General features: G+C 35.4%; 1 protein-coding gene across 2 annotated transcripts in view; it reads left to right on the forward strand.

Moving 5' to 3' along the window:
* Positions 1–13,405, forward strand: part of LOC150110201 (neuroguidin) — a 176,128-nt gene that overhangs the window by 72,191 nt on the left and 90,532 nt on the right. For both annotated transcript variants that reach the window (XM_090392175.1, XM_090392167.1), the window contains exon 8: positions 612–667. In XM_090392175.1, coding sequence (XP_090248301.1) covers positions 612–667 — 56 coding nt within the window. The remainder of the gene's footprint in view (positions 1–611; positions 668–13,405) is intronic.

Raw genomic sequence — 13,405 nt, forward strand, 5'->3', positions numbered from 1 at the left:
ATGAAATTTGGAAATGGCATTGTGATGGTTTGATCCCGTTTTTCCTGGTTTGGCTTCAGATTTCTGTTTGTGGTGTCACAAACATTATACTCTGAGATGTATCTGAACCTTCTGGACAATGCAATGCTTTCTTGTTTGTGATATTTCTACAGAACTGACCATTGTCTCTTTTAGCAAGACAGTGCACTGTCATGTTGCTGTACCTGTGTCATTTGTGGACATGAATGCCTCCACAAAGCCCCTGATCTCAATCCTGTTGAACATTTGGAGATGAACTGTTATAATGAGGTCCAGTGCCTAATTACATGCCTACAGGAAGAATGGTAAGAATGGTTCAAAATTCTTATCAACCGCTATTGTACACCTGTGGAAAGTATGCCCTGTAGGATTGCTACAGTCAGCGTAGCAAAAGGAGATCCTACATCTTATTAAAGTGGGCACCATGACTGTTTCTTCCTCACACTATGGTATCCATTGACTTTGTTCTAAGCAGTGTATATACCATTAAATTGTACACATTTAATGTTTTTATTTTTATTTTATTTTTTACGATTCACTTGTGCATATTAAAATGTATCAATACATGTTTTTTTTTTTTTTTCATTGAATAGGAAAATACCGATTTGTACAAATTAAAGGAAGATAAAGAAACAAAAGAGAGAATAAAGTATGTTTTCTTCTTTGCTTTTTTTTTTTTTTTTCAATATTTTTATTAAAACATTACTATATTGATTATGTAATAATATCAGATAAAGAAGACAATTTACGAAGAGCAATATATAATTTAAACACTATAATAGAACAGTTTGGAATGAAAATTTCCATAGATAAAACAATGGCATTCTGTGGACAAACTCCAGTTAGAAGTAAAATAGTTATTTATAATAAAATAATGGAACAGAAAAATACTTTAAGTTATCTCGGATGTGAATATCATATGAAGGAGAAAAAGACATAAAATTAAAAACTTCAAAATTTTTAAAGATTATAGGCCTGATAAATAGAACACTCAATCCAAATATAGTACAAAAAGAAACACGCTTGAAAATATACAATATTTTAGCAGTGCCCACATTACTATATGGCAGTGAAATTTGGGCAATAAACAAACAAGATAAACAAAGAAATGAGATTTATGAGAAAAACTGCAAAATGCACATTATTAGACCAAAAAAAGGAACGAAGACATTTTAAAAGAACTGAAAACAAAATCAATAGAAGAAAAACTAAATAATTATAAACAAAAAATATCCATTAAGAGCATGTAAACAATGGCCAACACCCAATATCCTGAACAAATACTAAAATATAAGCCAATTAGAAAGAGAAGGCAGAGGGAGACCTCAAAAAAAGGAGGATACTGGATGGATAATGAGACCAGAACAGACAAATATGGTCTATACCCGTAATTAGAGTTATGATGATTACTATATTGATGGGGGGGGGTATATAATTTTTTTCTAGGTGTTTATCAGCACTTTCACGACTCCCCTTTGTGTGTGTAGAGTTTATAATATATATATATATATATATATATATATATATAACCTTTTTTTTGAAGTAGCAAAATATTATTATTGTTGTTATTATTTATACAGGTCTCCATGTCTGCATGGTTAGCCTAGTGGCATGCGCTTCGCAACCATATGCCTGGGGAAGGAGTGTCCTAGGTTCGATTCCTGTCAGAGATGTGAGGAGCTTAAGGATCTTCCCCATAGCCAAGTTAGCATGTCTTGGGCATGGACAGCAGGGTTTTTCCCACCAGTTTATCTGGGGTTTTTTTCATTCCTCAAGCAAGCAAACTGGATCTGTGAACACACATGGCTACAGTCATAAAATATACTATGGCAAGGAAGGCAGTGGGAAACCACCTTGCTCATAAACATCTCCCTAGTATGGTAGCATATAGCTACCCCCACCAGCCATATGGCTGAGAGAATAGGATAGAATAGGTACTCTATGGAGTCAAAAGACTCAACATGGGACATCCACACTATCCATTAATAAATACTTATCATACATCTCCTGAAACTTTGTTGGGATGCTCACAACCACCTTTGACAATTCATTCCATTCATTCCACTCATTCACCACTCTCCAAGTAAGGAACCTAGTCCACACCTCCTTACTAACTACACTCTTAGACAACTTCCAAGTGTGACCTTTTGTTTTTCCCCTACTTTGCGAGTATCGGAATTTTTTTTTTTTTTTTTTCAATCTTATAGAATCTTTAGTAACTTACAAGTTTCTATCATATCCCCATCTCTTCTGCCTGTCAGCTAAACTCTGCAACCCCTACACACACACACCTTCAATCTATCCTCATAGGAAACATTCCATGGACTTGTTAAGAGCTTGGTGACTCATCTCTGAATCCTCTCCATCACCTTCTGGTCTGCTAGAAATACAGGTGACCAAATCTATACACAGTAGTTCACATGTAGCTGAATCATAGCCTTATAAAGAGGGATAATAACCTCCTTATCTTTACTTGTCAGCATGTTCTTCAACTTCCAAGTAATTCTCTGAGCTATTTTGCCAAATCTTGCAATATGTCTTCTAAGTTTCAAATCTCTATCCACCATCAACCCAAGATCTCTAGCCTCATCACTTTCCTGTAATCTAGTACCATCAGTATGATACAAAGTATATAATCCTTTCATCCTAAAATGTGCATTACCTTACATTTTAAAACACTAAATTGACAACAATTGTCCTTTGGCCATGCTGCCAATTTATTTAAGTCATCCTGCAAGATATCTTTATCAACTATTGCCCTCTCCAGGTTTGTGTCATTGGCAAACAACTGAATATCCTCCCTCTCAGATCTTTTGGTATATCATTAATGTACAAATTAAAGAGTAGTTGTCCTAGTACAGAGCCCGTCGATCTCCACTAGTTGCCCTCATTTGCTTTGATTCCACTCCACCATACACCACCCTCTGTCCATCAACCACTCCCCTATCCATGCAACCAACCTCATATTCATTCCTATTAGCTTCAACTTATGTAATAACTTTTCATGTGGTATTCTGTCAAATGCCTTTTGCAAAGTCCAGCAGTTATAGTGTAGCCATTTCTTTTATCCATTTTGCTGCCACCTTATAAAATGTGAATAAATTAATAAGGCAGGACATTCCTTTTACAAAACCATGCTGTTCGCTATAGTGTATCATATTCCTATCTACTCATTCCTGAATTTTACTTTTTACCAACTTTTACAATACTTTAACTACCACTCCAGAGATACCAATTGGTCTCTAATTTACTACTTCTGTCTTGGAGCCACCTTTATGTAATGGAATTATCTTACCCTCTTTCCATTCACTTGGAACCTTGTCAGAGCTAAAACTTAGATCGAACAACTTTGTCAGTGATACTGCCAATTCACTTGCCCATTCTCATAGCATATGAGAGAGGACATACTGTCCGGGCTCACTACTGTGTTCATATTGATATTTTTCAATACATTAAATATTGCATTCCATCTACCTCAATTCTCACATCAGTTTCTGTCATAATAGCAACTGTCAAGTCACCATCACCACCTGGATGATATATCCTTGCAAATTTATCACTTAACAAACTGAACTATTTCTTTTGCTTCTGTCACTTTCTTACCATCAGCACTGAGTAAAGTTATCTTTCTATAATCATTCATTCTCTTACTTGTTACGTAGCTATAAAACACTTTTGGATTTACTTTGGCCTTCTTAGGTAATTTTCTCTAAAAATCTGATTTAGCCTTCCTTGCCATATTAGTTCCCCTTGCTTGTGCTTTATACTGATCATCTTGTGTATATTCCTTCCACAATGCTTTCCTTTTTTGCAGCTCCTGCTTCATATTGCTAGTCATCCATTTAATCCCTATTCGGTTTATCCTCCCGACCCTTGGCATACAGTCTGATAGTGCCTCACTCAAACAGTCCTCAGCCACTTCGCATGCACTAATGACATTCATTCCAAGTTGCCTCCTAAGTTTGTCATAACTGCCAGTTTGTAGTTCCACATAAACTCTTTCTTGACAGAAAATTCCACATGTTGAACAACCTCCCAGGACAAGACTTCATGGTCATGTTCCCCAATTGGAGGTAGAGTTGCTCCTGTAGTTATAGATAGATCTTCTAATGCTATTACTAGATCCAACACTTTCAAAACCCTTGTCCCCTTCATCACTTGCAGTTTCAGGTAATTATCCCTTAGTGACTACAAATTCCATTTCCATTTTGCCCTGTGCCCTTTTCTCCTTCCAATCTATTGCTGCCTGCACTTATTGTGCTAATCTACAGATGCATGTCATCCACTTCTTCTGGACCCCCCCCCCCCCAGAACTAAAGCAGCAACCAACAATATATTTTGTCCTATTGGCCTCTATCTCCAAGCACTAATTCAAATGGTTCATTTGAGACATGTCTCAAATGAACCATTTCCCTCAGATCTACAATCTTCCTTAACTTCTATTTTTGTTGATTGAAGTTCATCAGCTATTACTAATAATATCCCTTCTCCTGTCCTATTTCAATTATCTTCTCTGAAAATACAATATCCATTACATTCTCCTGTAACTACATCATATTCTGACAACCAGGTCTCACTGATCCCAATAATTTTTGGCCAAGTCAATCTGATCAATGCCAGTAACTCCTCTCCTTTATTTCTGATACTTTGGGCATTCATGTACATGCATTTCAACATCCCCTTTGGCCAACATAATTATCCTTACATAATGGCATTCCCTGCCCATTCAGATTTGAAACCTGGGAAACTGTACCCAGCTGTTCACAATCATTCATACATTCATTCATTCTCATTTATCCCATGGGTGGCTGAACTCATGCTTGATTTCTTCACCCTTAGTTTCTCTGGTTTTACACTTCTAAACTCTCACTGAACAACACTTTGTCCAAACATCTAACTCCAAACCATTCAAGTGCAGTCCATCAGGCATATATATACAGGTTGTTTCGTCCATCAAATTCACTCCACACATCTATAAACTGCACACCATTCTTCCTACACAATCTTCTCATTGGCAATAATGGCCCTTCTTCTCAGTTCTCTCCTATCATACCAAGGCAGCAGACTCATGATCTTTATTTTCTTACTCTTCGTTTCTGCTTCTTTTTCCAACAACTATTAAGGGATTAAGACTGAAATTTAAGAGGCTGTTTTTCTATTATAAATGTCTTTATAATACACTGAATGATTAAACAGTTGTAAATTTGTAGATAACTCAATAAATCACATACCTTGACATAAATATTGTGTACTCAATATGATGTTGCACTGCTTAATAGGTAGAGAAAATATTCAAGAAATCTGACCCAACTGGAATGCCAACCAGTGATTAGATTTGTCACTAAAGGAAGGGATGGAAAAAGCACTAAACAAATGAATTGCTTATGTGAAGACATTACTCATTTTTGTATTTTAAGTAAAATTCCAGATTAAGTTTGCTCATTCAACCAGAGGATATGAACTTTGAGTTGATAAGAATTTGAAGTTTCTAACTAGAAAATGTGTGAGAAGTATATGAAAATAGATAATACAAGATCATATCAAAGATATTTTCTCTTATTTTATTGGGAATTTCAGGTATATTCCTATTTCAAAATAATAGCTTGCAATCTACACAGAGAATTTGGACCAATATAAAGATAATAGTCTCCATATTGTCATTAGCAGGGATGCCTTTTATAGGGATGGAAAGATCTCTCTTCAAATCAAATCCCATCTAGAAAATGAGGAATGTTAATAATAGGAACTTTCCAATTGAGGATGAGTTACTTGATCTCATATAGAGATGGCAGAGTTTCCTATTCTTACACACACACACACACACACACACACAAACAAACCTGATATATGACATATACGAGGGTTGTTCGATAAGTCCATGCAAAAATGAAGAAAACATAATTTTTTGGGACAAACATTTTTTATTTTTTAACATAGTCTTCTTTGAGGTCTATACACTTAGTCCAACGATGTTCTTTGATATATGGATGAGTTTTTTGATCTCATCCATATAGTATGATTTGTCCAACTCTTCAAAATAGGCAGTTGTTTTGGCAATCACCTCATCGTTTGATGAAAATCTCTTTCCTACCAGCCAATTTTTCATGTTTGGAAACAGAGGGAGCCAAATCTGGAGGGGGGGGGGATGCGAAAGGACTTCGTAGCGTAAATCGAACAATTTTGCAGTCACAATTGCAGAAAAGTGAGCGGGTGTGTTGTCGTCATGAAAAAGGATCTTCTTTTTCACCAAGTGTCATCGTTTTTCCTTTATTTCATTATTTAAATGATCCAGCAAAGACACATAATACACTCCGGTAATTGTTTTGCCTTTTTCCAAGAAGAGAAGTCTAGCATCCCAGAAGACGGTGGCTATAATCTTTCCTGCTGAAGGAACGGTTTTTGCTTTCTTTGGTGCAGATTCCTGGCTTGCAATCCATTGTTTTGACTGTTCCTTGGTCTCAGGCTGGTAGTGATGAATTCATGTTTCGTCCACTGTTACGAAATGATGCAAAAATTCCTCTGGATTCCATTGAAACAGCTTCCAGCTGTCCTTGCAACAGTTCACACGTTAATGCTTTTGATCCAGTGTGAGTAAACATGGCATCCATCTTGCGGATAGTATTCTCATATGTAAATGTTCATGTAAAATATTATGTATTAGGTCATTTGAGATGCCCACAGCCTTAGCAATTTCATGCACTTTCACTCTTTTATCATCCACCATCATATCATGGATTTTTTCAATAATTTCTGGAGTAGTGACCTCAACAAGGCATCCAGAACGCTGAGCGTCACTTGTGCTCATATGGCCACTTCGAAAATTACTAAACCACTTATAAACCGTTCTAATCGAAGGTGCAGATTCACCATAATGTTTATCAAGCTCAGCTTTCCTGAGCCGTTTTGCCTTTCAAAAAAGTAAATGTTTAATCACTACACGAAATTCTTTCTCATCCATTTTTCACAAATCATTGATCGATTCATATAAATGCCAAACACAGAGTAATAGATCTATCTGACTGAAACTTAGTGTGTGATCCTCCAACAGTTGCCAGCAACTAAAAATAACCTCAACACGTACTGGTGGCACCATCTCTTAGACTTTGCATGGACCTATCGAACATCCCTCGTATATAACCCTTTTTTGAACAGCCATGTCAGCCTGTTATAGATCTACTTCTATAGGTAGGATCAAGTGCCTTGTTATAACATTAATTAGGTTTATAGTATATCAAGTTACTTTGCCCTGATATACTACTGAACTTTTCATTCTTTGGTGTCAGATAAGTATACCGTGTGCAACTTTTTTGGTATGAAATTACTATTTCATACATGGGGTGCTTAAGGGTCAAAGCTGTATAACTGAGAGGAGACCTCCACATAGCCTTTAAAGGAATGCAGAGAACCTACCAGGGCTTCTGACCTAATGTACAATCCTCACCTTCTCGTGGTGCACCCTGTTGGGTATCTACTCGGCTACCGAACGAACGAGGATGGGCTGGCAATTTGGGATTTAGCAGACCAAATTGTATTCTTATTGGTTAAACCAAAATAAAAAATGATGGTACAACATCACAAAATTTCATGCCGGCTGGGGCGTCGCCCGGTTAAACAAGGGCCCCGTTGTTTTTGCCAGGGAACCAGGGTGAATAGCGAAAAGTCAGCTACTGGAACAAATCTGAAAACACACCCCAACTCAACATTACCAGAGTTAAAGATCGGTACTCTCAACATAAGAAGCCTGAATGGCAAAGAAATGGAGCTAGCTGAGGAATTAGATAAGTACCAGATCGACATAATAGGGGTGACTGAAACAAAAAAGACAAAAACTGGTGAGATCTTTCTGAGCAATAAATACAAAATGTTATATTCAGGCAATGACAATCAAGGAAAAGAAGGAGTAGCCATAGTATTCAACACAAAATACGAGGCTAATCTTCTTGAATGGCAGTCAGTCTCAAGTAGAGTAATGTGAGCAAATATGAGAACGGGGAACTGGACAAAGAGACGTATTTGTGTCTATGGTCCCACAGAAGGTTCTACTAAGGTAGAAGTGCAGGAATTTTTTGAGGCTTTACAAAAAGCAACTGACACAATGAAAAAGGAAAAGTTGGTCCTTGTTGGGGATCTAAATAGCAGAGTAGGAAAGGATTGTGAGACATATAAAAATATTTTGGGAAAATTTAGAGAAAAGAGCAAAGCTAATAATAATGGCAAATATCTGTTGGATTTCTGCTGAGGACATGGACTGGTTATTACTAACACCATGTTCCAACATAAAAACATGCACAAATTAACATGGAGGCAAGGAATAAGAAAAGTCTCATTGATTATGTTATTGTTGATAGTGATGTTTTCTCCCTGGTGAAGGACACCAGAGTGTGCAGAGGATTTGAAATTGGAAGTGATCGCTATTTAGTCTTGAGCAGGATAAAATTGAATTTCATATTGAAAAGAATAACATGTAAGAAAGTTTTAAAGCGAATAAAAGTTGAGTAGCTCTCAGAAGTGAACTGTAATCAAATGTAAAACAGGAATCAAACGTGGAGATTCAGTGGCAAGCCTTGAAGAAAGCCTTGATTGATTCAGCTAGAGAGGCATGTGGTGAAGTTGTCTGTAAGGATACAAAAATTAGAACTCCATGGTGGACACAGGAAGTTAAAGAGGCAGTGAAGGAAAAGAAGAAAGCCTATCAAAAGTTCCTGGCAAATAAGTCAGCCTGTGCTCTTAGAGAATACAGAGACAAATGCAAGAATGCTAAACACTGTGTAAAACTAGCTAAACAAAAGTCATGGGAGGACTTTGGCAAGAATATAGAAAATAAATATCAAGAAGGTGGCAAAATATTCTGGAGGTTGTTGAAGAAACTTAGGAATGGAGGAAAGAGTGCTGTAAAAGGAGTTAGAGATGATAAAGGTGACATGAAAACTGGAGAAAAAGATATCCTTGAAGTATGGAGTAATAACTGATTGAAAAACTGCTAAATGAAACAAACAGTGATGACAGCATAGTGGTACTGACCAGGCATACAGTCAGGAATACATATCCATACTTGAAGTAGAAAAACCCATCAGAGGCTTGAAATGTGGAAAGGCAGCAGGAGTAGATGATATTTGACCAGAAATGCTGAAGTATGGTATAAGAGTCTTACAGTAGCTGCACTGCATAGTGCAGAAAGCCTGGACAGAGGGACGAATTCCCGATGATTGGAGTAGAGCTCTCATAGTACCTATATATAAAAAGGGAAATAAAACCGAATGTGAGAATTACAGAGGTATTTCCCTACTGAGTGTTCCTGGCAAGATCTATGCAAGTATACTTGAGAAACGGTTGAGATGAATTGTGGAAGAAAAGCTTGGTGAAGAACAAGCTGGATTCAGGCCAAATAGAGGCTGTCAGGATCAGATCTTCACTTTACGACAAATAGTGGAGAAATCATGGGAATATAACAAAGATTTGTATTTAAGTTTTGTTGATTTGGAAAAGGCATATGACAAGGTGCCAAGAGAGAAGCTATTCAATACGCTGCAGTTATATGGTGTCAATAGGGCATTATATCAAGCGATACTTAGTCTTTATTTGAGTTGTAAGTCAGCAGTTAGAATTGAAGGAAGTACAGGAAGATGGTTTAATGTTAAATCTGGTGTGAGACAAGGATGTACATTATCCCCTCTGTTATTCATTATCTATATGGATCACATTATGAAGGAAAGTGGTATTAAACCTGATATCAAAATTGGAAATGTTAATGTCAGCTCTTTGCTTTATGCAGATGATGTTATACTTTTAAATAAATCTGCTACAAGTCTGCAAGATTCTCTGACTAAATTGAATAGCTGTTGTAATAGATATGGTATGAAGGTCAGCAATAAAAAGACAAAGACAATGAAAATAGGCAGAATCATTGAAAATGTCAACCGTGTTGTGAATGGAGAACCTGTGGAACAAGTAAAACATTTCAGCTACTTAGTGAAGATAGAAATAAATATAGAAATAGACAACAGAATCAGCAAAGCTGGTATGGTGGGAAGTCAATTGAATAAATTCATATGGAATAAGAGAGAAATTAGTCGGAACACTAAATTAGCTGTATACAAGACAGTGTTCAAACCAGTTTTAACTTATGGATCTGAGAGCTGGGTCAGAAGTAAAATACTTGACCAGAGACTAGAGACCGCAGATATGAGAGTCCTGAGAAAGAGGGTGGACAGATGGCATCAATGGCAATATCATATTAAAAACAAGGATATTAGGAAAGAACTTGACATTGTGAGCATCCAGGAATGCTTTAGCAGAGCTAATCTCAGGTGGTATGGTCACTTAAACAGAATGGGCGAAGAAAGATTAGCAAATCAAGTGTTCTCTGCCGGGTTGGCAGCAAAACGACCCAGAGGAAGACCAAGATATAGGTGGATTAATATGGTACAAAGTGCCTTAGACAATAGAAATATAAGATCTGATAATGTTGGAGAAGTAACAGACTGACTTGGCGGAAAATTGTAGATAGGAAGTTAGTAATGATGTAATTTTTTTCATGTAGTATTGTCATATCCTGTACACTCCTTGTGGGTACATGGCAGGAATTTGATGATGATGATGAACTAGTTGCATACATTTTTGTTTACTTCATCAGATTAAAATCAAATAGAAAAAAAGGTATTCACAGAGCGTGAAAGAGAGAGATTTCTGAACTAACAGTCATTATTCAAATTAAACTTGAACTAAGTGTTGAAAATCATATTCCTATGTTAGACGCATGCTTGTTTCATTGTGCTATATAATTTCTCTCATAGCCTAATTCATTAATATTCAAGTCTTTTTTATATATATATATATATATATATGTGTGTGTGTGTGTACTGCCTATAGTTGATTTAAGATGAGACCTTGATTTTTATTATATCGAGTAGGACATTGTATCATTTCACTGATTTTTAACAAGAAAGAAATGATGATTTTTGTTGAATTCTGTGTATGGCAGTTTTGTGAGTTGCCAATTTACTTGGTGCTATTTGTTAGTTGTGATTTTTGTTTTATTTATTTAGATTTTTTTTTAATCATCTGTATGTTATTATATTTATATGTATAAAAAATTATTTTAATTTGTTAATTTATATTTATGTATAATTTTTTATTATTTTTTATTTTATTTTATTTATTTATTTTTCTTTCACCAGAGGTCATGCTTAGGGTAAATAAACGATTAACAAAGCATTTAGGTTTACCTTGATGCGTTGTAGCATCATGTAGCTTGTGTCCTGCATATGTACCATATTTACTCGAATATAACTCACCCTCGTGTATATCTCTTACCCCTGATTTTACTTAAAAAAAAAAAAAATTAACGTTTCTCATATACCTTGTTGGATTGTACTTCCTTGTTTTTGTTTTCTGCCAGGTTGGCAGCAAAACGACCCAGAGGAAGACCAAGATATAGGTGGATTGATACGGTACAAAGTGCTTTAGACGATAGAAATATAAGATCTGATAATGTTGGAGTCTTGACAAGTAACAGATTGATTTGGAGGAAAATTGTAGATAGGAAATTAATAATGACGTAATTTTTTTCATGTAGTACTATCATATCCTGTACACCCTTGAGGGTACATGGCAGGAATTTGATGATGATGATGATGATGTTTTTGATCCGCCATCTTGTTTTAACTCTGTTCTTAAACAAGTAATAAGTTGCTGGTTGATTACTAATTTAAATATAGAGAAATTTATATTTTTAGACTGTGCCACTCTATATCTAGATTAGTCTAATGAAATGTAGTGAAACCAACCATCAACTAATTTTATATCAATATTATTTCTTACGTAGGCCGAGTTTATCTCTTATGTTTGAAGCTCCCGCTAGGTCTGATAATTTCATGAACGGTGCAGTAAAGGAGATTCAAGCAAACACAATTTTAAAATCATCAAAACAAAACATTTAATTCTGGGTTGTATATTATACATATAAACTCAATTCTGAGAACAAGATAATATAAATGTCTTAGCTTAACTGGTCACAACATCTTACAAATTCAGTCTATGGGCATTCTGCTATCAGATTTATAGCTTTCACAATATTAAAATAACTTTTAATAGAGTTCAATATCACAAAATCTCTTAGTAACAAATTTTACTATTATCACACAGTCAATAAAGTCTCAATGCATTAATGGTGGCAACAACTGCTTCATGAATATACACTTTCATACTTCATACTCCGGCTGATTTCAGCAAAAAACGTTATAGTTAATGTGGGGAATAACAGGAGGAATTACACATATATCTCTGCACTGAAGTAACATAAAATTGGACAGTTCTTACCAGATAAATCCTTTGCTCATCAATTTCACTATGGGCACATTTTATAATTATATTTACTTAGCACACTATGGCAACACTATTAGAATAAATCTTCTCAATGATAACTGAACTATTAATGGTCACACTTCACGTGTATGGACGTACTTGGATAAAGGAAAATGCTCATTCCTTCTTTAACACTATTCCACCAATTCAGCTTTCTGTTAAAGTTCCATGAAACTAATGGAACACGTAGTAATTCTTTAACTTCTAGAATTATTCTCAGTTGCCTATTACTTTCCCGATCCTTAAATAGTCCAATTACAGCACTAAAGTTCTAGACACAGCAATCCTTTGCTGCCTCTCCCTATTCTCCTCGTCTGTCTGTGCTATACTCAAAGCTCTCGTGTCCCAGCATGGTCGGTCCTGAAAAAGAGAAGAGCCCCCGGTTTTCTCCGCTCTCAGCTTATATACCTCCCTTCTTTTTCCCTCCCAAAATTGTTTCTCATGCTCTCTTATGTCAATTCCTTCTCTGCAGTTGAATACCATATCTCGCAATCCATGCACTCGCTAGCTATTTCTAGCCTGTCTCCATAGTAACAAACAAAATAAAATAAAAACAGAAATATTGCATAAAATTATACCTTTACATACTGGTAGTGATAAATAAAAAATCAAAATATTATAATTCACATAAGGCATATTAAACTTATATATACAATTCCTCATAATATTAAATTAGGAATAATCAAAATAAACAGAATAATATTTCAATACAAGGTCCTATCATTGCTAACACATATTTTAGATTAATTAATAAAATTTAATAAATAAACTTAAGGCAATTACATGAATAATAATTTACAATCATGGGATTAATATCAAATAATTTTTACAAGTATAGCCTTTGGTATGGTGGATTAAGTTGGATTCTGTAAAGAATATTAATAATTTAAATTTCCCCTTAATCAGAATCCAACACTTGCACACAAAAAATGTTTAAAACTTCAAGAAATAGATAGTGAATATTATTATGGTAGTTTCAGATATTTTGGAATTCAGTTGGAGAGAATCAGCATTTCACCTCAAC

Source organism: Typopeltis vanoorti, chromosome 1 (genome assembly GCF_054136105.1).
Source record: "Typopeltis vanoorti isolate ZY-2024b chromosome 1, IOZ_Tvanoo_1.0, whole genome shotgun sequence".
NCBI classification, from domain to species: Eukaryota; Metazoa; Arthropoda; class Arachnida; order Uropygi; family Thelyphonidae; genus Typopeltis; species Typopeltis vanoorti.